Source organism: Excalfactoria chinensis, chromosome 4, assembly GCF_039878825.1.
Source record: "Excalfactoria chinensis isolate bCotChi1 chromosome 4, bCotChi1.hap2, whole genome shotgun sequence".
Classification (NCBI taxonomy): Eukaryota; Metazoa; Chordata; class Aves; order Galliformes; family Phasianidae; genus Excalfactoria; species Excalfactoria chinensis.
The window spans coordinates 55439767-55466201 of NC_092828.1; the positions used below are offsets into that span (position 1 = coordinate 55439767).

The window sequence follows — 26435 nt, forward strand, 5'->3', positions numbered from 1 at the left end:
TCAGCATCTGTGATGACAGCTGAAGTCTGTTGTAGCACTTGGAGGCTCAAGAGCTCCATGCAAACCATGGCAGAACCTTGCACCTACCTCTTGTCTTCACTGTTGGCCCAAGGGAAATATCAGGAAGTAGAAGTTAGGAATGACAGATCCCTAAAACAGTTCTTTTCAGCAGCAGCCAGAACTGATGGCAGTTCTAAATACCTGCACAGTTTTTCACACAAAGGCTAGAGATAATGTTCACAGATGTTTGTATCCTAATGAAATTACTCCTGTTCCTGTCAGTCCCTTAGAACATGAAGGCATCTATTTGGGACTGTAAATCTTGAAGTGTTAACGCTTTGATGACAGTTGTGATATTTGGGATCATAAATAGTATTTTTACAAATCTCTTATAGCTGGTAACTGGGATTTTTGCAGTGTCTTGGGGTTAAAAGCTTCACTAAACCGTCTGTTGGAATCTTTTGTCAGTAGTCCATTTTCACAAGAGCACAGAAATGAAATCCTTGTGCAAGTAGAAGCTCTGTGGCTTCAGTAGGTCCAGGATTTTTACTTTAACTTGTATCAGTTGCTGTGTTGAAGCATGTAGTGTGACTGCTTTCAAATGTCCTGAGGCAGAAAATAAGGAAAGAGTGCATTTAAGGCACATATTTAAATTAAAACCTGGAGGTGATTTTGCTAAAATATTTAAATTCTTTTCTATCTGTAGTGTTCTTCTCCTTTGCTTTTTCTCTGAGATATCATACAGTTCACTGATTACTCTGTTCATGGTGGACCAGCACTTAATTTAAACCAAGTGTTTTGAAAGGTAATTTGGAGATATTCTTACCTTACCAGCAGAAGGCCGCTTTCTCTTTCATCTTCACTGTATTTATGTATTTCAGTTCTAACAATAATACAGCTGATGCATACATCAATTCTTTTATTTAGTTATTTATTTCATCATAGTATAAAAGTTTGCTTCTGCCTGTATGGGCAGAAAAAATGACCAAAGCAGTGATTACTGTCTATTTATATATATTGTTCCTCCTTCCAGCATGAATGGTAGCATCTGTGTGATACTGTGGCCAATTCAGAAAAACTGCTGCTTGAGTAACTCTGTCTTTGTTTTCTGAGGGTTTATTGCCCAGCAGCTTGTTTTTAATTGCTTCCTCAGGAAGGAAGAGGAGAAAAAGAACTGAAATATTTGTAACTGATCAATTACTCCAGTGCTATCTTCATAATAGTGCAACTTTCCTTAGTATTGTACTGTGTTACTTTTGGTGACTCTTGTGGTTATTTGAAGTTACTTATCTTCCTTGACTCAGCAAGAATGAATGAGGCTGTGTTTCTTACTCTCTGGGTGTTGTCTTGGGTTTTGTCTCTCACTGTATGCACAAATACCATCTGGCACCACAAATGTGAAGTTAGACCAGATTACGCAGGCCAGTTTCTAGCAACATGACATCGTAGCTGACCAATTCTGGGCCAAGGTTGAGTTAGAGCCTCCTGAAGGCTCTTACAACTTGAACTACCAGATTCTTTTCTGAACGACAAAATAGATTCATGATATAGCATGATATAGGAAAAGCCTCCAAACTCTTAGGTTGCAGTTTATATTGGTCTTAGTCGTCCTTTTGTTCCAAAGTCCATGTAATTACTGTCACTTCTCGTAGTAGTTCATTGCTAGCTTGTCCATATTAAGTGTTGTGCTTTTAGATGCACGTAGAAAGTAAGTGTGGGGATCCCCTCAGAGAGAGAAATGACAAAAACCTGATTATAGTGAAAGCTTGGAAAAGGTCAATTTATAACTTATAATAACTTATAACTTATATAATTACATAATGCTGTAGTTGTACATCCTATGAATGCTTGTCATTACATGTTACAGTAGCCCAAGACATTTTGCTATTCTAGCAGCAGGTTTAATTTTACGTCTTTTCCAGCTTTCTAACACCATGTACGAGGTATTTCAGTATTTGAGTACATTTTGTTTACAACAAGTACACTTAACACTGGATCCTCTTTTGCACTTATAAATTTTACTGGTACTTCTAGATAGTGTTAAACTCTACTTAATTCTGCGACTTCATGCATTTTCACTGTGTTGATAGCTCCTTCTGCGTGCCCCTCATGTATCCTGGAAACATCATTCATTCTTTGGATCAGGTTTGTTCATCAAAAGTGATGATTGCTGGCCTTGAGCTACCTTGCTTTTTGTTTCAGTTCATCAGATGTCAGCAGTGAAAAGAGCACAATGCCTAATACCTGTGCAAGTAGTTCACATGCTATGAGTGGCAATAAATGTTGCCACACAATATCTTCCTGTCTCTGAGACTTAGTACAACTCATTTTTGTGTGTGGTTTTTTTTTTGTTTGTTTGTTTATTTTATATATCTTGCTTATGTGTGAGAAGTCTGATATTTCTGTTTTGGCATCTTTTCTTGGAGGAATGATAATCCTCCTGGTAAAGCTTTGTGAAATCAGTGTTTGCTTGCTTTGTTTTTATGTGGTTTTGACAGAATGATATTCAATGAGTGCTTCAGAGAGGTCATTGGATGCTGTTGTATCAAAAGAAAGTTTGGGATAACTTTCTGAAGCTCCTTTTTCTTCTGTAACCTGCTCATTTCCAGCTTCAAATGAGAATGATAAATGGAAGCGGGCAAAAAACTCTCTCTCCTAAACTAGTGAAAGAAAGAGGTGTGATATATGGTGTGTTTGGGTACATAACTTTTATTTGTCTTTCCTACAAAGGAGCACAGTAATGTATGTTACCAATTAATCCTTTGAAACAAAAGCTCTAGAAGAGGGAGACTAATGAAAACACAGGCTTTAAGCATCATTGTAAAATTTTAATAAAGAAAGATCGATAGAAGTCTGTTGATATTTTATGAAAAATGCCTTGCAGATTAATTTCCTTGAGCTGAGGAGGTTTAAATGAATATATTAACAATTCTGTTTTCACACTCCCATGAATTATGCTCAAACGATGCCCAATAGTTGTTAAACAACATAAAAATTTGATATGCTGTCAGTCCCGTTGCACAAAGCTTCACTCAACTAATTTTTGCTGCAGACCCAACACTGGGGAATGCAATGACACAAACAAGGTAATGAGTTTTCTACTAATTATGAGGTGACAACCGTATAATTGAACAGAAGATAATGAGTGGAAATCTAAGGTTTGTAAAAGGATCTTCTCAGACTTGGTTGAGCAAACAGAGGCTTAAAAATGATGTATCTTAAAGCTGTTGATTGAGAGACCTCAGCCAACTGCTGTATGGTCAAGAAAACCATCTCTACACATAGAAACAATCAGCAACTGACAGACTAATTCTGTGCAATTTGAAATCATCCGATTTATAAGAATTTTTCTCATTAGAGTATTCCTTTTGGGCCTTACTCTGCCTATATTTTTATAAGAATGAGACTTTGGAAAATGATCTCATCACAGTTCATGCAGATCTTCCTTCACCACTGCAGCAGGTGACTGTGAGATCCCCATTGCCTGCTATGTTCAGACCCGTCTGACCATGAGTATGCTGTGCCTCGAGCTTCCCCAAGAACATCTATGGGTATGCCTCTGCAGGGGGCTCCTTGCAGCTAGGGTATGGTTAGCACATACCTGGCAGACAGGGGAGAAAAGCCTGGATCAGATTTTATTTTTTCAGCTGCACCAAAATCATTCTGAATATCATTGTAAGAGTTAAAATTAGGTAATTTTTTTTTTAATGCAATTCAAATTGTAGCAGTGCAGCTTGCAGACCTAGGTATAAAGAAAGGAAAGTAAATCAAAACTGCAGCCTTGTTCTAAGAGTGGGATTTTGATGTTTCCTATAACTATCTTACTACCAGACTGTTTGCAGCCCTGCTGTCATCTGTGTTTTCCACTCCTCCAGAAGAAACTTTTTTCTGGTGCAGCTTTCACAGAGGTACCTAAACCTTTTGCTGACCAGTGCTAATCTAAGGTGCTCCTGTGGAGAGAGCTTTGGGCTGGGGGCTAGCAGGAAGTGAACCTCAGGGCAGAGGGGCTGCTGGCAACATATGAGAACCCCAAGTTTGTTGTGTGCTGGAGAGCAGTCAGATGTGCTGTAATTCAGCAGCTTGTTATTACAGTTTGCTCTGTCCGAAATTATTTGGGGTATTGCTAGTTTTAAAATAATAAAATAAAAATTAGTGTACTTGGATTACTTCTTCTCTCTGAAAATACCAGGATTTTTACTTTTAGTTACAGTGCTGAAAGATTTGTTCATAATTAAATACTGTACTTCTGGATCTTTTGAAATCTAATTTGCATTCACAAACACAGATTTCAAGTGTATTGATAAGCTGCACTGTGTTATGCTTTTCAAAATTATCTGTAAGAAATCATGACTTCACACTACTTAACATTTCTGTTGTTTCTTCCTAAGTGTTTGATAGGATTTTATCACATGCAGAATTTCTGACTTTGTTGCAAATTATGCAGTAGTTTTGGGAAGGGGTGAGTTTTTTTTCTCAAAAGCCCTGTAGAATCTAAAGAGATGCCCAGCGTGCTTCTTCTCTGAGGCTCTGACACTCCATAAATAACATCTCATTGAGCTGTACATCTAAAAAGGCCACCATAGGAGATCAAACTCATCTGGTGAAGCTGTGAGTACATGCCATGGAGAATTTATTGGCCAGGATACTTCTCCAGTTTCTGCCCTATATGTTTATGATGCATTGCCATTTTTACTTCATTTTTTCATAACGTCAGAGGAAAAAGTAGCATCTGTTAACAACAAAGAAAAGAAATATTGCTTTTTGACATGAAGGTGTACTTAATAAAGAACCCCTTGATTTTATTTCTGTACAAGTATTTTCACAGCTGCCTTCTGCATGCACATATGTTCTCATGCCTATTAATAAAGACCAGCGATTAAGTTTATTAATCATAGAAAACATTGCTCCTATCTTACCAACTGTATGACTGGGCAGACTAGAAGAGGAATGAGTGATACATGTGGGGACAGACAGCTCGGGGACAACTCAGTGTCCTTGACCTGAAGTAGTCTTCCCCAGGGCTTCAGGTTTATAATCAGTGAAAATGATGCAGAATCTTCAAGGGAATTAGGTATTCTACAGCACAGAGAGGCTGTAATTAGTAACATTTATGTTCTTTCTATTTTTCCATTTGTTTCTGTAGGCATTTTTCTGCTGTAGCGCTGTCTGTTTCGCTTTGGCAAGATTTTATAGATTAAAACTTTTTGGTGATAGTGTTTGCAGCATATTCAGGCAACTACTCTGAGAGTACATTTCCCTGAAGCCATCCTGATTGCAGGTCCCTGTTATCAAGCAATGCGGTTGCTCTGGTTCAGTGGCTTATATAATCCTAGGAGGCATCTGGAACGTGTTTGTGTTAATTCAACTATGAAAACAGAAGTACCAAAAAGATATGTTATTTACAAAGAGCTCTACTCTATTCACATCAGCCCAGTGTTTGTCCCTGAAAACAGATTTTTTTTTTTTTTTTTTTTTTTTTTTTTTTTTTTTTTTTTACTTTCTTGGATGTGAAATATTAATGCCCTTAGTAACTAATGCAGTAGCTGGTAAGATTTATGTTCAGCAAATAAGCCTTAATTATATTGTTGTGTTGTTCTTTTTTTTTCCCCTTATAGATCCATTCCAGTTCCTTCCCAAAACTGAACCAGCAAAGGAACAGGCAGCTCAACCAGCTCTAGCACGGAAACCCACTGTTATCCGAATCCCAGCTAAACCTGGAAAATGTAAGTTTTTCTCCTGAACTGACTGAAAAATATTTATCAGGAAATGATTTTAACTGCAATTTACTATTTAAAAAAGGAATTGCTATTAACTTGTTATATTAGTTGTCAGAGGAATCCCAAGGTACAGCTTAACAAGACAAATGACACACAAAAAAAGCTGTGGTAGGAGGGAGGGAGTCATGCTACTCTTGCAGATACCCTGTCTGGCACCTTCCCCTGCACTAAGTTTGATGTTTCTCAAACCTTTTGGGGCTAATGCTTACTGGTGGAGAAGTGGTGGCAGGGAGATGATCTAAAAGACTGCAGAGAAGAGGGGAAAGAGACCCTTTCAGCGGAGCAAACATGTTCAGCCAGCTAAATCATACTGCTTTAATATCAACTGACTTATATTGAGACATCAGCTGAGGATATTTTGTTGCCACTCCCAAGCTTCCTGGGAGCAGAGTCTGCAGTTGTCAAAGGAACCACATTAAATTGTTCTTCAAAAGTTATTGTAAAGTTTTCACAGCTTACACCAAAAAGTTTCCTTGACCTCTGACCTAAAATCCAAGGTCATTTAAGCAATAGCGTCTTGATAATAATAGAGGGAATGAAAAAGGCATGCAAGAATTTGGATGCAAATAACTGATTTGTTCAGTTTTGTGTCAGGGATCTCCTGACTATGGTTTTCTTCTACCTCTGATTCTTTATATCTTTACAAATGACACTGACAGTGTTTCACAGTGGAAATTTATTGGAAATCTTGCATGGGTCTTTGTGTGTTCATCTTTCTGTCCTTGAGTACATACTTGCTGATGTTCAGCCTTATGTTTTATCCTCAAAGTTTAGGAAGATCACAAGACTGCTATCTCTAAGAACTCATACTTCAGACTCATGTTTTATTAAATTGAGTAGATGTTGAACCAAAAATATCCTGGTAGCATTGCTGCTAAGGCTTTTTCTCATTTCCCGAGATCCCCTCCCACCACAGTTTTAAAATACCAGGTTTTCTTTTCCTCTTCATATATGTGAAATGCAGTGAGAGTGATGAAAAATGCAGAGAAAACAGAAGATAAGCTACGAGAAAAATTCATTCTGCTAATACACAATCATAAATAAAAAGCTTTATTCAGTTGGAAGAATTTTGTTTAGAGTCTACTGTTAAGAACTCAAGGCATAGTTTATCTCCACAAAGGAGATCTTCTGTTGCAATTTCTATTAAAAAAAAAAAAAAAAAAGACCTGAAAAATTCATTCTTTTCGTCTTTTTCATCTTCTGGCCTCTTTTTGGCTCATAGATAACCTATCCCTTGCTGCTCTCTAGTGGCAATTGAACTTTCTACAGAAACTACCCGTCATAATGTACTTAATTACAATTGAAGGATATGAAGGACTATTTTGCAAGAAATATTTGGCTGGAAGATTAATGAGATGTGAAGGAGCAGGAGCAGGTTCCAAATAAGCAAAGTAGCCTTTTGTCAGATAGGAGCTACTATAGGAATGTAAGCTGTTAAAAAATGAGAGTAGTACAATTGGGCTAAGGAGTGATGAGGCTATAGTAGCATTTAGCTTGTAGGGGAGCTACATGATCTTAGTACAGTGTGTGTGTTTGTTTGTTTGTTTGTTTTTGTTTTACCATTCTGGGTTAATTCTGTCAGGAAGCAGCACAAAAGAAAAAGCCCAATAAAACTGAAAAAAATAAATAAATAAAAAACAAACTAAAATTCAGCACTCCAGGGGAAAGAAAAAAAAAAAAAAAAAAAAAAGATAAAGGAAAATAAAAATTAAAAATAAATAAAGGAAAAGAAATCAAGCCATCTGTGCATATATCCAGATTTGAGGTGGTGTGAATAAATAAATCTGTCAAGCTCTTTATGTATCAGTGAGGTATGTTAAGAGAAGATATCCCTTGCAGTTACGTGCAGGTACCATTTTTACTTCTCACAGTACTAGCTTAGAAGAGTGGATGAACTTCATTAGCTTCCATTCCCTATGCTCTGTCATTGCCAACACAGTAACTTTAACTTGCTCCTAAGAATTATAAGGTATAATAATCCTTGAACTTATTTACTATCAAACATCACACCAACCTTTTAGATGGTGGTAGTGCAACTGAGGTGTTAAAAACAAAAACCTCTGCTCCTTCCCATGTGATCTTTCTCTGTGAAGAGTACTATTTGCAAAATGAATAACTTAAAGTTGTTCTTTCCATCGAATCTGTCTTCATTTTTGTTGTGAGTATGTGAAAGTCCAGGTTGTCTATATCCCTTTTTTTATGTGATTCCAAAGCTGGCTGGAAGTCACAAGAACTTTAGACACTTAAGTTTGCTGTGATAAAAGACTTTTTATTTTATACATATATTTTAAAATAGGTGACAAAGTTTCAGTATATGATTGGTAAATATGCTTGCAAGTGCTTCCCAAACTTCAATGGTAGGAACATTTAAAACAAATCTCACACAAAAAACCCACTCTCTTTATTTTATATATATACATATTTAATTGAAACTGAGATCATTATTCTTCTGTAGTAAGAGATGTACTCTTTCCTCTTCTATGTTCCAGATTTCCTTAGTTCCTTAAAGACTGACAGGGAACTCACAACTTTCCTTTTGTTTTGTCCTCCTGAATTTTCTAGCAGGCAGGAGTTTTTTTCTTCCTTTACCTTTCCGTAGATTCTTCCAGCCAAGTCTTCTGATCTTTCAGGGTTACTTGAAATAACCCTCAGCTGTTTTCCAGCCTGAAGGATATTCCAGGAGCTGACAGCTGAAAAAAAGTGAGCTAGTTTAGAAATGTGGCTGAGAGATGGTGATGGTGTTTCAGGGTATCCAGGAATGACTCTGACATTCCCAGGGGTAGAAACTCTGCTACTCGTCTAATATTATATCAACAAGTATTGCAGCTGAAACCCTAGAATAACTTTCTGGTGTCCTGAGACACAAGTGGAGGTTCATTATGTGGAAAGGGAAATAGTCCTACTTTCAACATTAGAGTTGCCATGTTTCCTTCACATCCCTTTTCTATTCACTAGTCTTTAAGTTTTCCTGTGTATTGGCTGCTCTGACTTTGAGAAAGGAAGCCATACCATTATGGATTCTCTTACCTAGCGTTGGTTCCTTTAAAGAATCTATTAATTAGACTTTCTGTGGAAACAAGCTATTAATTAGACTTTCATTCAGAGCTTTGTTTTTACAGCTTTAGATGAAATCCCACATAGCCCTCCACCACTTCCTGCTGAAAAGCCTATTGGCAACACCTCTGACATCACAGCGGGCAAACCCAACAGTGGTGACCTATTAAAAAACGTGGTAAGTTAGAACTGTTTTGTTGTATAACAGCTTTCCCTACTTTGGGTAACAGATCTCTTGTCACTCTTGACCCTTTTAAAGTAACTTATTTGAGGGACCAAAGGATGAAAGGGACTACTCAAAAATATAAGGCTTTCTTCATTTAACTGTGCTCTCTTAGATTGCTGCCAATTCTGAAAAACACTTTGCTGATTTTAGTTAACTTCAATTATATCTATCTTTAATGTTCTGCATTTTGCATCTGGAATCAGGATATGCTACAGCTGATTTTTGAAAGCACTGCAAAGTGTTTCAATTTCTAACAATATTTGGACAGTCAAATATTGCCAAAGTCCTTCAGAAATACATTTGTGTTGTTCTTTTATTTTTTTTAAATTTCATACATATAGTTCTTTTTCTGCGGCCATCCTAAATTACAGGCAGGATAAACCATTCTGTTGGTGAGCAAAGCTTGATTTCTAAAGTTTTCTTCCAGTTGTTTTACTCTGGCCCTTGCCAGAACCTGAGCAGAACCATCAATTTTGGAAAGTAAGGCTCCTCGTTCCTTGCTCCTGAGCACATAATGACGGCGTACATTGTAGCTGTGTATCCTGTGTGCCTTTTGATGCAGATGTACTAAAGAGAATTGAAGTAGAAAATGACAGTAGAATTTACAAATGTTGAGAGTGATGATAACAAGAATTTTGGTTAATCCTGTGGAAAGCACAGGCAGTAAAGAGATAAATCAAAAGCTCAAACTAGGTGGACAGCTGCCAGCAGATGTATTTTTAGCTAATTTTGCTGGTAGATAGAGAGGTTTTTGTACATCATAGCTAAAGGGGCTATTCATAGAGGCCCTATCTTTCCTGGACAATGCTTAAGAAATAATTGCCATTACATGACAAAAAATAACATTGTACACAATACAACCCCAAGATTCTTGCAGTATCATCCAGATTATTATGGAAGGCACGTGGAAGATCCACCTCATTTTGGAATAAGCTGTTACAGATTTTGAGATTCCTCCTTCTGAACTTAAGCTCAGATTGAATATGCTCATTTCACCCTATTTCCATTGCCGAGTGGTAGACACTGAGAATAAATTCATAATGAAGTATTACAAAAACTAGTGCTTCAAAAACTAGCAGTGTTTGTCTGTGAAACTGATTTCAGTGGAACAAATAGCAACAATTGACCTTAAGCAGCAGTTGGTACAGGCTTGCTCTTTTTCAGGCAGAAGAGGAAAACTTTTGCCGTTCGGATACCACTCCCATCTCAAAGTGGCAGGTTTCCTTTTAATCAGAAGCATTTACTCAGGAGCATTCATCTGGGGATATAGTCAAGAGTCAAAGTTCTGTCACAAAAATATATCTAGAAGTTTTCTGGGTGGAGAAAAATCACAGAAGTTGTATACTAGTTTCAAGCATGTGTCCACATCTAGATAAATACAGCTGTTCAGCTCTTTTTAAAGTTACTGATTCAAAAAAGTTACTATTGAACCCAAATTCAGCACTCTGATTTACTACTCTGTCGCAAACATCTGTGCTTGGTCAGCTGAGTTGGCACCATTCTCTGGCATTGGGATAAAAATGAACAGCAGGAGGCAGAAGGATGGTAATTTGTTAATCCATTACTGTAGTCCAAACCCTTCAAATATGTCATGTGTTCCTCTCTACTGACGGCTGTGGGGTAGTAATCTCTGGCAAGGTGGGGATGGGCATCTGGAAGCAGTAAATACTTGATCTGCCAAAGCAAGACTTATCAGGATTTGTCTGTTAGGTCTCTAGGAAACATCCTTAGATACCTTTCTGAATGAGACCTAACATTATTGGCAAGAGACTTTTTCCAATGCGAGCTGCATCAAGGTTGTATTTTCTGCTCTAGGCCCGTGCAAAGTGTCAGCCTGTCCTTTCATCTGTCAAACTTTAAGCGCACAGTGTAACTGCAAGTGAGTTGGAATCCTACAGGCACTGAAATTGCACATTTGTGTGACTCTCTGGAATTTGGCTCTTAGGCTCTGACTCCCAAGTTGTAGGCTGGGTGCACAATTTAAACTGTGATTCAGAAAGTCAGAGAGGTTATTTACGTTTCCCTCTAAGTACAGCAATAATACTTTAAAAGACTTTATGTTATTTCTTACTTTATTCCTCAAACTCCAAAAATTTGTTGTTTTTCCTGACTGTAATTTACAATAAGAAATCCATCATTTAAACAGAATCTGTTTCATTTCCTATGTTTAATGAAATGACTTTGTCTTTTTAATCTTTGTAGGATTTGAATCATTCAGAACAGGCTGGAGCATCTCAACTAGAACCTGCATTACCCCCAAGGTAAGGGCAGTTCTTCACTTATTCACTTAACAGATAATTCTGAATTAGTTTGTGTAGTTAGTCTCAGCATAGATATTACTGACTCTTAACCTAACTCACTAGGAGTAGATGCTTTTACTGTATTCACTAATAAATACAAAGGACTAAGTTGCTAGCTGTTTCATACTTGTTTGCACTGTATTGGTATGAGCAGAGAGATTATAGGAGGACAGCTGTTTGGCTCTTCAGCTAATGTGCAGTGGCTGCTGACAGTCATTCCTTTCTGCATCTTTAACCTTTTCACCCTCAGCTGAACATAGAACATCCTCTCCTGCATGTTGCTGACCTTTTGATCAGCAGCGCTTACACTTGTGGCTGGGTTTGAGTGGTGAAGGAACGGAGGTGGCAGATGCTGCCACCCCAGAATGGGCACGTACTAGGCCAGCACCTTCCTGGAAGCACAGGAAAATTTCTACAATATCTACTGTTTACTTAACTGTAAAATAAAATAAAATAAAGCAGCAGAATGAATTATAACCTATTTTTATTCCTTTCAACAATCAATAAGAAGAGCTGAGGAGGAAAAAGCAGTTGGACCAGCCTTAGATTTGGGTCCACTAAATGCCAGAGACAAAGTGGAATCAGATTATGCATTGTCCAGTTAGCCCACTGTGGCTGTGTCACCACTGACACTCAGAATCTCTGGGATGAAATACAGAGCTCACTCCATTGTGTCAAGACAGGAGAATCTTTCTGTACTGAAGCCTGGACCACCATAGTTACTCATTAACAGGAAAGTTTGTACCCAACAAGGAAACACCTCATTATTTCTGTTTGGGCATGGTTTGTTTTTTTTTTTGCCCATTCTATTTACTGTGGGGTAGCATTTCCGATTCTCTCATAGTTCTCTGGAGTTGCAGTGAAAATTTGTCCTTTTACTCTTCTGCTCAATTTATGTTGTATGCTCGCTGTGGTTTTTTGATTGTTTGTTTAGCTGAGTCTCTTTACAAACACATGCGTTGGTCTGTTTCTGTATTTAATGTATTCTAAATTGGAGTTTTCTTTTTCATCAGTAGGGAAACAAAAGCTTAGGATGAGACCAAGAATGAGGAGAGGTGGAAACTGAGCAAGGGTGGAAATTATTTTTGAAATTTCAGAAATAATTCTTACTCAAATAGTAGTGAAAACTGTATCCAGGCACACTTGTAAATCACCAGCATCTTCTAAAGTGGTGGATGACACCCGTGAAACACGTCAGAAGAACACTCTAAGTCCCACAAAAGCACATTTGTTGTAGGTGATGATGATTTTTACAGACCCTTCAGGAATTCATACTGGCAAATAATTATTCTTATGATACTATATGTAGCAGAAAACTGCAGTAAAGCACCGAACATTTACTAATAACAATTAAACAATTGTCTTTTTGGAATTGCTGTAGTGATGGGTCTTTTAGTAACACAACATTTTGCATCATTTATACACTTGTTTATAACAGAGGTGATTTTTATTAGCAAATTATCAATTAGCAAGTTGATTCTGAAAATTGTTGCTCATGTACACTGTACAGGCAGCATTTTTTATCCATGCTTACTAAGATGGATTTGTAATAATTTAATTATTTTTCTTTTAAATTACCACTATCAGTTAAACTCCTTTTTGATTATAGTTTCTAAACTACTGGTATGCTAATGAGAGTGAGGTACCTCTTTACCATTATGAAGAAGCTTTAGCATTGTCACCGATGTTTTCTTTTGTTTACATAAAAATGGTAAATCATGGTACTGATGCCATTGTACGAAGTGGTGTCATAGATCATGAGTTTTGGCAGAGGCTCCAAAGTCACCTCAGGTGGCATCCTAGTGAATGAGTTGAAGCAGGTCTTCAGGAATCAGCCCATCAGCTGATCTCAGGGCTCTCAGTAAGGCTCTCAGTAAGACTCTCCAGTGGAAGGACTGTATGTTAAGGCACTTACAGTCAAAACTCCTTTTGGAGATGGATTGCTGAAGGAAATCCTGCCTTATGTAGGGAGCTTTTAAGAACACTGGCAGGCTGTAGGCAAAAATGGCGAGCAGACTTGGAAATCTGTAGTAAAAGGATCTAAGTGCTTGATCATCTGATCTCGTTTGTCTGAAGGTTTGTTTAATGTATTCATGGAGAACTTCAGTTATTACACACTCTTCTATTATGCTGCTCATCATGACCATGTTTCCTTATAGCAAGCTCAATAGCTAGGGCTGTGGTGGAGAGTGGGGAGGCAAGCCTATTAGTACACACATTTCTCTGACTGTTCACCCAATTTTTAGGTCTGTGGATGGAAAAATTATACCAGCTCGACCTCCCCCACCTAAAGGTGTTCCTGGAAGGCCACCTCCACCAAAATTCTCTTCAACCAAGACCTCCTCCCAGAAGGATGCTCTTTCCCGATCCACTTCTGACATTGCTTCTAATAAAAAACCAAGCAAGCTCAGATTGGGACCCAAGAGAACAAAAAGCCAAGTCTTAAAAAATCAAGATCCAGCTTTACCTCCTAGACCTAAGCCAGGTCATCCCCTCTATAATAAATACATGGTAAGAGGTGAGATATTCTGAAACTTGTTTATAGAACAGTGATGGTAGAAATAGTAGTGAAAAATGTACTGATATGTTAATATGATATGGCTAGTGCATCTATCAACATAATTTTCCTTAGAAAGTATTAGTAAATAGATAGTTATAAACACTGTGAGATAATACTAGAGAAGGCAAAATATAAATGCAAAGTATAATTACCTGCATGTGTGTATTTTTGTATATGTGTATTATCTTTCTACATATCTTTAATGTATAACTTTTGTTGGGTGGAGTTCTCACAGTAGTCAGTTCTGAATTCTATTAAGAGGACATAAAATGATAAATACCAAGTTTGTTTATTGCTTTTGCCCGTATGTGTGAAAATGCTCAGCAAAACTGGGGGAGCAACACAACTTAAAAAATAGCTTACCTTGCTTAATCAGGCTTGCAAAAAGTGAGAACAGTACTTATCTTACATTTTCTGTGTATTGATGCAATACCTTTTCATTATAAAAAAAAAAGTTATTTTGGTATTGCATGTATTATTAGAGGATAATAAGTAGAAATGGATCAGTATTACAGATAAAAAGGAGAATCTTTCCCCAGATATTTAAAATGAAAGCAGAATGTATCTGTGTATTAGAGGGTTGCTGAGTACATACATGGTATGGTATAATAAAAGGTAAGTGGCTAAAAGACCTTTAAAACTGATGACAAAAAAGCAGTTTCCCAAAAAGGCAGTTTCTATCACCTGCTGTTCTTTTCTAAATACTTTCCAAATGAGTGTGTCGTCTTCCAGAAGACTCCTGAATTATTTACCTGTATTAGGTGATCTGAATGGTTCCATCACCTGGCTTTCTTCACATGCTTAGAAATGTTTGGGTACTTAGAAATGAAACAAACTATTCCCATTTGCTCCTATTTAAGCTGTCTGCACCTCATGGAGTTGCCAAGGAAAATTGCCTTCCCAGAAACCCTGGAGAACTGTCTCGTAAGGTAAGTGTTACCTTAATCAAGTAACCTTAAAGAATCACGTCCTTTGTAATGTGCTTCCGACGGCCCCGTGGCCAAGTTACGCACTGCTTACACCAATGTGGTGGGTGGTAAAATGGCGTTTAATTAACCTCGTGAGTCCCTTATATAGGGCTCCTATTTCATCTAATACATATGCATTACTGAGCATGGGAAGACCTATCGCGTTACAGCACGAGATCTCGCTGATGCCTAATACAACATTTCCCCCTCCCCATGCTCAATAAAGTCATGTCCCGTTACAACGCGAACGCTAGTCCTAAACCTAATATATAAAAATGTTAGTCTCCATATAAATCTAAAATATATAAGTTATCTAAAAAGTGAGGTAGACAAGCTACAATTCATGCAGTGGTAGGTAGTGCAATGTCTAATAATATTAGTGGTTTTCTAATTATTATATCCAAGGCATCTTGGGTTTATACAGTTCCTTCTTCTTCTTAAAGCTTATCATATATCCGTTGGCACTCCATTTTGTCATTAAATATTCTTTCTATCATACGCTGTAAACAACCCTGGATACATTGAAACACACAAGGTAGGCAAATCATTAAAGCTAAGAAAACTAAAATCCCTATAATTAATACTTTAAGAAACTGTTTAAGCCATGGGCCAATATTACCAAATAGTCCATCCAGCCAGCTGCCGAATGCATCATCAATTGCAATTTTCTTGGTATGCTCTTGCATCCACTCCAACTTCTTATGAATTGAATCACTGTGGTCGCTCAGATTGAAGCAGCACATCCCTTCAAAGTCCTTGCATCCGTGCCCTTGGGCCAGTAGCAGAAAGTCTATCGCAGCTCTGTTCTGGAGAACAGCATGTCTGATGTTATTAATGTCCATCAGGAGTTCCGACAAGACCATTGTGGTGACATTAGCTTCTTTCGCAGACCAACAAGCCAATCTCTCAATTTCTCTCAGCGCCTGGGCTGCAGCTACTCCTGGGGCGACTGATTGGGATCCAAGCAGCTGCAACTCTGGTGGATCCCATGGTAGGGAGGTATTCAAAGATCTAATAAGGCATGCAGACATTCTGGCCCAATGAGTGAAGTTAGACTCAAACGCCTTCATAAAGAAAACTGTGCTCACTGCATCTTTCTCGCATTTGTTCTTTCGCACATATCCGTTAAACTCCTCTGGGTCCCACCTGGGTACACCAATAAGGCATGTACTAAACGGTGATGAGGCTGACTGTAAACTCAGGCAGAAATCTTTCTGCCCAGTTCGATTAGACCATGTGACCCAAATATTTTCTGGTTGTGACATGAGATGAGCACCCTCTCCCCCTGTAACAAACACAAATACATAAAAACACACAACAAGCGATACAACAAATGTCCTTCTCGTAGGTACAAGCAGTGGTTCTTTATCTGTTCCTTTCTTCTTTCCTGAAGAGTCACTTCGCGGTTGCGGCTGGCGGGTTAATCGGGCTTCATGACCCAGCTTCCCGCAGGCTTGGCATTTTTCTCTAACCTTATACCGTCTCTCTGGAGCTGTACACTGGTTCTTGTAATGACCTATCTGGCCACATTTAAAGCAGGGGTTCTTAGATTGATTATTTTGTGCGGTCATAACCGAAAGCCATGCCTTTGTCAGGCCATCACTGGGCAATGGTGTTGCTTGTTGTTTGTCCAGCACATACTTAATAATTTCACCCGGAGTCTCCAGATCATCAGGAGCCGCCCGAATGATATCTCTAATATTCTGATGAGACTTTTGCTTAAGACAATCTTTTATAACGGGAGATAATGCTTCCTTAGGTAGTTCTGATCCTTCTACTGCCTGTATCAATCGATTGGCAAATTCAGAGAATGTTTCTGAGGGACCCTGCTTTATCTCTGACCACGGGGAAACAGGTTCTGCTTTTCTTACAAAGTTTCTAAAAGCAGTAGAAGCCGCCCCCGTGGAGGCAAGTAATTCTCCCGGACGGAGGAGCCTAAGCTGCTTCTCTGCAGATCCAGCCAGATCTGCATCCGTTCCTAAAAGCCTCATTAAACTAGTTTTCGGATCTCCCTCCTTCCCATTCGCTGGGTGGTTCGGATCACAAGCAGTCTGTGCTACAACAGCCTTAAGTTGTACCGTCCACTCCTCCTTCCACACAGTAAACTGTACTGGTTCAAGGACAACTCTCATAAGGCTTTCAATATCATATGGCAGTAGGGGACCCGGGGCCATAAGAGCCTCAAAGGTACTCATAGTCATCGGGGACCTCAAGCCCTTTTTCTCAATTGCCTCTATAAACCGAGTCACTGCTTTCGCTTCCAAAGGCACCCAAACTGGTCCTTTCTTCTGGACGACTATCGGAAACACCGCCCAGTCCCGTTCCTTAAGCCCCAACCCTCTCATTGATTCACGGATAACCGACCAATCGGTGGGCTTGCGAGAATCCTCTCGCTCCTCCCTCCTCCGGGGAGACGCGACCAATTGGGTGGGGGTAGGCGGAACCTTTCGTTCCTCCTCTTTTTCCTCCCCCTTCTGGGGAGGCGGGACCGACAGGGCAGGGGTAGGCATTTCCTTTCTTTCCGTCCCTCTCTCCTCCCCCTTCTGGGGAAACGGGACCGGCAGGGTGGGGGCAGGCAATTCCTTTCTCTCCACCCCTCTCTCCTCCCCCTCCTCGGGAGATAAGACAAACGGGGTGGGGATAGGCAATTTTCTTTCCTCCGCTTTTTTCTCACCCTTCTCGGGACGAGATCCCTCCTCCGGAGGTGGGTCTGGGGGTGGCTCAACGCCTCCACGGCGCGCCTCCCCACACGACTCTCCCTCCCTCGGACAAATTCCATCCCCCTCAGGCGAGTAAAAGCTTTGCAAAGAGGGGTATAGGCGGGGATAATATGGTGGCGCCTCCCCAGATGACACAACTTCCGCCTTCTCTTCCGGAGTTGTTTCGGGCGCGGCCATGGCCATTGTGAAAACGGCCGGCGTGGCCGGCGCCATTTTGGGTGCAGAGTCGCCGCCAGAAAGCGATTCCTCCGCACCCCCCGGGACCCCGGACGTCCCAGTATCCAGACCAAAAACCCCAGTCGCGATGGCCTGGACTTGTTTCTCCTCCTTAGCGGCTTTAAGAGCACCCAGGACCAAACCCCAGGTTTTTAACTCCTCCGCTTTATACTCGTGCATTGCTCTATGGAGCATGGCAGCGGTGAAAGAATCCCACCGCTCCGAATCGAGCAGATTACTAGGGGAGGGTAAAATCTGCGCCACCTCCAAACAGGAGATGACGGCAGCTATATCCTTCTTAGAAGGAACATTTCTAACGCAGTGAGTTTTACAAACTCGTGATACTACCTTAATGACGGAATCCATTGTTTTTTCTGGTGCGCGACACCGTACGTCCTTGCACCCTTTGTATATACTCGAGACCTGTAGTCCCGCAGTCTTCCACGGTCCTCGTTTTCTTACGACCGAACCGCAGGTCATCAGCTGCTTCAATTTCCGCCCACCGAGGCGCTTCTACGGGATCTAACCGTAGGACTTGCGTCCGCCACGCAGTTAGCCGTCGCACACTACCCCCAGGACGTGCCTCAGAGAGGGCACCAAATGTTACCTTAATCAAGTAACCTTAAAGAATCACGTCCTTTGTAATGTGCTTCCGACGGCCCCGTGGCCAAGTTACGCACTGCTTACACCAATGTGGTGGGTGGTAAAATGGCGTTTAATTAACCTCGTGAGTCCCTTATATAGGGCTCCTATTTCATCTAATACATATGCATTACTGAGCATGGGAAGACCTATCGCGTTACAGCACGAGATCTCGCTGATGCCTAATACAACAGGTAAGACATTTTCTTCTGGTGGTTAATGTTTCACGAGTAAGTGGTCCTGAGTAAGGCCCAAGTTACGTTAAAATATCAAATGCTTTAGGCTTTAAAAGTTACCCTGAGAAATCCAATAGTGGTTTATTAAATCCTTGAGTTTTCTGTAATAAAAACAAAGCAACCGCCAAAACAGAATCCAATAACGGTGATTTGCCTTATGGCACCAGGTTATTCTGCTTATGGAGCAGAGCAACAGTAATTACTTAGAGTGCCAGAAGAGAGGGAAACTGGCAAATTTCCTGTCTCCTATGAAGATAATGACTCCCTTTGCTGAGTATCTGAAAGATGGGCAAAAGATAAGCGGTTAGTTTTACAAAGTGATGTAATTGATGTATCAGTGAATTGACTTACAGTATTTTCTTTGCTCTGGGTTTATACAAAACTTAATGTGTTTTAGGGCATGGCTATATTAATATCAAATAGCTGGTATAAATTCTAGCTATGAGCAGACTTTTCATTAGCGGAAACGCATAGGTTTCTATTCTGTCTTGTTATCCATATTATTCTGCCCTTACCTTCATTCATGTTAGGCTTTTCTGGTTGTTTCCTTTGTTTTTAACAACAAATTACTTTGCTTGACAGCAATTTTTGCATAGTGATTGTAAAACACTTTGTTTTTACACAGCAATTGAAAAATAGTACAGTCTAAAAACTCCTTCCTAGTGAGTGGATTAGAGATGAAGCTCAACACTGTGAATATGATTTCCCTTTACAAAGATTCCAAACTAAATTTACCTTCCTGTAAACTTCCTAGAGTCTTGCTCCCCACTCTGCAGTACTCGGCAGTTGGTAGATGTGCTGACTCTGCTGTGTGTGCTGGGGCTGAGCATGGAGGAGTGACTGGTGACATGCTGTACTGAGCGGCAGCACAGAATTTAGCCACAGCATTTTGCAGTGAGAACTGCCATCAGCTCTCCAGATTTCTGACACACAGAGCTAGTTGAAGCTTTGTCTGTACTGGGAAAAAGTTACATGCGCTTCCTTTCCTTTTGCTGGGTCAAAAGTAGATTTCAGTGAAATACCTTTTGGTTTACACTGGCAGAAGGCATACAGAATATAGACTGGTGACCAGTACTTAATTTTGTCACCTACAGTGATTTTCTAATATCATACTAATGTTGTGTCTGAAGTCAGAAAACAATTTTAAGAGTTCATGGCAGCAAATTTGTGTTAATATCTTCCATGATTTATAAACTGTTTCAATTTGTTTGTTACCAGGATTCAAACAGTTCTACAAAAGTTTCTGACACAAGTGCTCCCCATGCTGTAGCACTGCATGATTTTTCTGCAGGTAAGTAAATGTGAATATTTTGGAAGCTTGTTTTTTCTTCAAGACTTTCAAATGGGGGTTTTCCTTGCACTTGGATCTTAAAAATAATCAGGAAGCTCAGTGAGCAAGGTCTGCATGAGTTGTTAAAATCCAAGAGTTTACCTATGGTTGGGCCAGTCTTTTTGTTAAAGCTAATTTGTTTAGCAAGTACACTTAAGGCTCTGTGAAAACTTATTCTGCTTTTGTCCATGGTATTAATATTAATAAAGTTTTAATGATCGAAAATCAGTGAGGGTGAAAACCCCCATTAAGTGAAATGATGCTGTTTTGCAGAGCATGCTGATGACTTGGACCTTCGTTCTGGAGATACTGTTTATCTTTTGGAGAGAATTGATGCCAAGTGGTACAGAGGAAAATGTGGGAATCGCACGGGGATATTTCCTGCCAGCTTTGTTAAAGTGGTTGTATGTGGGCTTTGTGTACTTTGCTAAATCCTCACGCATTGGTTTTGTTGTTCTGTTTTACTATACCTCCTGTGTTTAATTCCACTCACTATTTAGATAATCTCTTTTCCCTCTGGCATCACAGAAGACATATCAACTTGTTTGCATGATGTTAGAGAGATGCTTGATTTGGCAGAGCCAACTTGTGTTATGGGAATTATTTTGCTGTTAATTTCAAGCCAAGTGAGAAAATCATGGCCCTTACCAGATTCTCTCTCTTAATCTGGGTAGTTTATCTGGGTCTACAAGCAGATTATTTTTCACAGCTGCATACAAAAATCAGCATACAGTGCAGCGATTGCTTTTTGCCCTCACCTCAGCTTCTCTCATATTTTTGTCCCCTTAAGCTTTGCTGGAGTCAACACTTCTGCACCCACATAGTGAATCAGGCCAGGGCAGCATTTGAGCCCAGTAAAACATTTTTTCTTTGTTCCCAGAATTCTTGTTTTCCAGATGGATCAGTTCGCCTACATGGCTTCACAAATGGGTGTGCTGGCACAGTGAAAGGAGATTGTGCTATTGCAAATGAGCAGTTTAAAGCAATTCTGTTACTGAATGTGACATTTGCCAGTAAACTGCAAGCAAGAGGCAGGTGTTGTTTTGGTGCCTAACAGAAGTGAATTGAGAGGCTCAGCTTAAAAGAAATGCAATGTAGATCATTGCCTCAAAAGCTAGATGAGATCTATTGCAAGCCTAACTTGGAGTTTGAAGTTCATTTTGTGCCAGCATGAAGGGTCATTGGGCTATCCACCTCAGCCAAATGGACATGGAAGAACACTTAAGTTAACATTAGGATGCAGTGAAGGTGTATGGCTGGCTGCTAAAGACAGCTAAAGTCTGTGCTGACCTGGGGCAGCTGGCAGAGATGAGAACTGCTGCTGTATGAAAAATGCCATATACTCAGAAACCATCACAGTATGTTATGTAGGGTGTCTGTTTAGCTTGCAGTACGTTACTAGAAGAGAATTTCAAAGCATGGAAAGCACTGAAGAAAACAAATAGACCTGCAGTTAGTAATCATGGAACTATACTCAATTTGCTTTACAAGAAAGATTTGTTAGATATATTGAGTATTCTCTTCTACACAAAATGAGAGTGTAAAGCATTAATATTTTGGTAAAACTGCTGGCATACAGATAAATGGTTTTATATTAAAACAGTGTAATGGATCTTTGGGATCAAATTCAGCACTGATACTGGCAGATACAACTTCCTAACAGCTAGGGAAGATACTTTTCAAACTCTTTTTTTTCATTCTAAGAGTTGGATACCCTTTGAGTGAGAAAATAATTGTTTTAGCAGAATTAGAAGAAAAAAGTGTGTGTGTGTGTTGGGGGGGGGGGGAGGTAAATACAGCTTATTTGCTGAGTGAGTTTTCCTGAGAATTGATGTCAGCTTAGGTATTGATACAAGGCCTCCATCAGCACACCGTAGTGTGTTTTATGATATCAAGCCACATAGGACCTTCATGTCTGAATACCTAACGAACAGTAATACAGTACTATTGTTTCCAGTAGACACTTCAAAGCACCACAGATATAAGCTTCTCTAACAAGAGCAGTGAAAAGATTGTTTGCCTGAATATCATCTTTGTCTGAGTAATTTGTCTGAAATTGACTGATTTCATTCAGTCCTTCACAAAAGCAATTAAACATTTTCATTGATGTGCAGGGAACTCGCTTATGTGATAGTGAGCTGTAGTCCAAAGCTCTTAGCCAACATCTCTAGGCTTGTAGAGGCACGTGTAGTCTTACACTAAATATCACTGACCACTCACCATATCATACCAAATGTACAATTAAAGTCACCTTGTGTTAATGGACTTGAATGCTGTCTGTTTGACTTACCCATGTTTGGATTTTCTAGACGATATTTCTCCAATCCCTTTAATTAGCACATGGTAACTATCTACTACTGAGCTAAGAACGAATGTTTGTTTTTCCTAAATTAACCTTTCTTTCAATATATGCTGCCACTGCATGAATACTGAAGAGAGATTTAGGAGGAGAGTGTTTGTTCTGAGTACAGCTGGCTACCAAAGCCCAGAAAAAAAAAGAAGTGTAAACACTAATTTTTTCTTTTGTGATCTGTTGCACTAGCAATTACTAACTGAAAGTTTGGAGCTAAGTGCAACAACACATTGTAGCATCCAGTCCCATTTTCTGTCAGTCAACCAGGCAGCAAGCCAGTTTATTAAAACAGGCTAATAAAAAACATCTAGCATGCATGAGATTGAAAAATCAGACATGCAGAGCCAAAATCCACATTAAAATTGTCATATATCAGAACGTTTCGGTGACTACGTAGCAGCACATGGAAGTTACAAAAGGAGTTGATGCTTAGTGGAAAACTAGATGCTTTTAATAAGTTCAGTATTCACATTAGTTACAATGGCATGAGCTTGAAATTGAAGGTTTTACTTATTTTGTTGTCTTATTAGATTGATGTTCCAGAAGACGGCAAAAGGAAAAAAATACTCTGCTCCTCACAATCCATTAAGTGAGTCAGATAAATATTGTTTTCTTTCTCATCTTGATTTAGTAGAGAGTAAAAGGAAAGGTAATGTGGAAATAGATGTTATCTGTGCTGAGGTTAATGTGGTTAACAGTTTCTTCACCAAAATTATTTTAAAAAACAAAAACATTTGTGGCATTTCGCTAAGAATCTTTTTTCAGGAAGAAAAAGAAATAACTTTGTATGTTTAAAAATTGGCATATCACTTCGTAACAAGTGTTTATACAGATATACAGCTCTCTTGAACACGACTTAACTAAGTAATGCTTTATTGGCTTTCCTAACTTCTAACTGCAGGAGGTAAAGCTTTTTCAGGCAGAGACAGGAGCAAGTATCAACAGGAATGTTGACCTTGTTGTGATAGATGTTGGTTTGTCCCAACTAAAACTTGTTGTTGTTTTTTTTAAAGCCTGCTTCTGCAGTTAACAAATGAGCAGAAAATGCTACTGCTGAAGCTTTTAAGAAGATACGAGTGGGGATGGGAATTGTGCCACGCTCTGTAATTTGTATCAGATTCACTGCTGTTTTTATCTTCAATGATTTATTTCCCCACCCTGGGATGCTCTTAACAAAAGCATATTAGTACATTTGCGTGGAAATGGGCAAAATTATAGAATGGGACACGTAGAAGTAATGGTTTTTGTTTGAAAGAACATGATCTTATGCAAAAATACTGTAGCAGCCAGGAATTCAGATACAGACATTACCTCCATCTCCTTTAGGCTCCATACTCATCCTCCTCAGGCAGCAGAGGTGATAACTAGGTCAACACTCCAATTTTCCATCTGTTCAATCCTAACTGCATTCTTTTTTATCATTTTACTAGAAGGTATCAATGCATACTTTGCATAATGTTATGTGAATATTATGGGGACAATAGTATTAAATATTGTGTGTTAAATATGCAAAGTAAGTTCCTGTATTGTTTGTGCAGGGGTCCAAGATGTATAGCACGATTTGAATACATCGGAGATCAGAGAGACGAACTCAGTTTTTCAGAAGGTGAAACAATTATCCTTAAAGAATATATAAATGAAGAGTGGGCCAAAGGAGAACTCAGAGGCACGTCTGGAATTTTCCCCTTGAATTTTGTGGAAATAATTGAAGATCTGCCTGGAAAAGGTATGACCACATTAGCAAAAATGTTCAAGAACATGGTTTTATATTAGACACATTAGTGGTGTGTAAGAAGGATATAGAAGTCCAAAATGACATGCACAGGAGAAGGGAGGTGGAAAGGAAGATAGATGCGATAAGTCAAATGGAATACTATGATTGAAGTTAATCTTAATAGTCCCTTTGAGTATCTAAAGTTGCTGTCATTATATTGAGTAGCCATTGCTACTGTTCTAAAGTTGTTCTTTACTACATAGGTACAGGAGGAGCACTGAAGAAAAAAGAGGAGGTTTCTTCTCCCCTTCTTCAGGTAATAGAATTTCACGGAGGGAGGCAGAAATTACATAGAGGTCTCATAGTTTAGCATAGACTTTCTATTACAGTCACAGATTAGCTGCACAACTCTAAATGTAGTACAATTCCCACAGCGCATAATGGTGTGTGGGCACATCTGTAAGTCTTACAGTTGTTCTACCTAGATTGATTTTGCACCTTTTGGCAAATTATTGTGTGTTACTTCTTTATCCTTTCTGCTTAAGGAAATTCTTACTAGGTGTATTTTAAGTATTGTGAAATGGTCCAAGCCTAGCCTCTGCCATCAACGACAAAAAGGAATGCTTGTGAGCTTAGATAAAATTATATAATAATTGCTGAAATGCTTTTTTGGTTTGTATTGGCAGTAACAGTACTGTATAAGAGAAAATTAGGATGCACACATCTTGTACCACTGCTTTGCCCAACATCCACGAGCTTATTGCTACTCCCTTTCAAAATAAATGTATTTCTTCTTTCATTTGAATAGAACAACCGATGCTCAGTAGAGTGGTGTGAAGCACTTCATGATTTTACAGCAGAAACCAAAGATGACTTATCCTTTAGAAAGGGAGACTACATCCAAATACTGGAACAAGTAGATTCTGAGTGGTACAGAGGAAGACTGAATGAAAAGGAAGGGATTTTCCCTGCAGTTTTTGTTCAGACCTGCTCAGGTAGGTGCTCTGCGAGATGACAGCTCATTATTCCTTAAGTTGCAACGCTCATGGCAAATGTCTGGGAGAGCCCAGCTATTGCATTGCCTTAAGAATCACACACCATTAGAGGCATTAACACCTTAAAGCTGAACTGAAGTGCTGAATTGCTTTCTGAAATAACAACAATATATTGCTTTAGCCAGTGTGTAATTTGGAAAGTGATACAGATTCTGAAATGGTTGAAAGTGTAATTTAAATACATGCAGAACACAGTGCCACTGCATCCCCAAATACAAAGTGGGAATGACAGCTTTCCTTGTGTACCTCCATTGGAGAGTCTAAGGAGATGAACTTCACATTTAATTCCGCTAGAAGCAAAACCATGAGCGTGTGTTAGTGCTGGAAAATGAATTGGTAGCAGTAGGAATTTTTAGTCCAGTGTGACAATGAGTTTGCCACATAGCAGTGGTGATAACATTTGGGCACCCAATAACATACTAGTGGGGAGAAAATACCAGCATAACAGGAAGCTTCTCCAGAAACAAAGATAGATTTCACTCAAATCTGTATAACTCATCTTTTCCATATTCTGCAGCCCGGGTAGAGACTGCACAGTGTCTAGGAGGGAAGAAAAGGAAAGCTAAAGCTCTCTATGATTTTCATGGGGAAAATGAAGATGAGCTTTCCTTCAAAGTAAGTGGCTCTTTTTTGTTGTTGTTGTTGTTTAATTTGTCAGCAGATCTTATGCTCTTAAGGAAAAAATTATCCAAAATAAGTTTGGAACATGAAAGAACTCAGATAATAGATGTGATTATTTTAACATATTTGATATAGAGCAACTGTAGAAAGTTTTCATCCTTAGCCTTTGCGAAATCTTTACCAAAGACACTGAGAAGAAGTCAGAAACTGTAGTCCTTCACTCACTTCCCTAATCCAGTATGACAAGACCAACTCACCTCATTTCATAGTACATTCAGTTCCTGATCAGTTAATAATGTCAAAGGAGCCTCTTTTTTGACAGGAAAGACAGCAAGATGATGGTGTGATAATGAAGTGGCAGCATTACAGCAGGGATATCTTTAAGAGAGACCTAGTACAGCAAAATCTAAAAGTTGGTCTAAAAGTCTGGCAGCACGATCCTTAGTTGCTGTGTGAGCAAAAGGAATATGAAGTATTTGCTGTATGCCTAGATAATATGAAAAAGCACGAAGAAATGCTATGTCTTTGTAGATTAAAAAACATTGTATTTAAGTAAATGTCCTCAAAAGCAAGTTTCTAAGAACCAACAGACTGTTGCATTGGGTCCAAGATTGCTTTTATCAGCTGGAGCACATTACTTTGTGAACTTTAGAAAGAGAAAAT

At 39.1% G+C, this 26435-nt stretch overlaps 1 protein-coding gene across 5 annotated transcripts in view; it reads left to right on the forward strand.

Annotated features, from left to right (window-relative positions):
* Positions 1-26435, forward strand: part of SH3D19 (SH3 domain containing 19) — an 88225-nt gene that overhangs the window by 58243 nt on the left and 3547 nt on the right. For all 5 annotated transcript variants that reach the window (XM_072335001.1, XM_072334998.1, XM_072334999.1 and 2 more), the window contains 12 exons: positions 5616-5723; positions 8897-9009; positions 11260-11318; positions 13604-13868; positions 14778-14846; positions 19918-19990; positions 20303-20433; positions 22913-22971; positions 23921-24108; positions 24360-24412; positions 24905-25091; positions 25669-25766. In XM_072335001.1, coding sequence (XP_072191102.1) covers positions 5616-5723; positions 8897-9009; positions 11260-11318; positions 13604-13868; positions 14778-14846; positions 19918-19990; positions 20303-20433; positions 22913-22971; positions 23921-24108; positions 24360-24412; positions 24905-25091; positions 25669-25766 — 1403 coding nt within the window. The remainder of the gene's footprint in view (positions 1-5615; positions 5724-8896; positions 9010-11259; positions 11319-13603; positions 13869-14777; positions 14847-19917; positions 19991-20302; positions 20434-22912; positions 22972-23920; positions 24109-24359; positions 24413-24904; positions 25092-25668; positions 25767-26435) is intronic.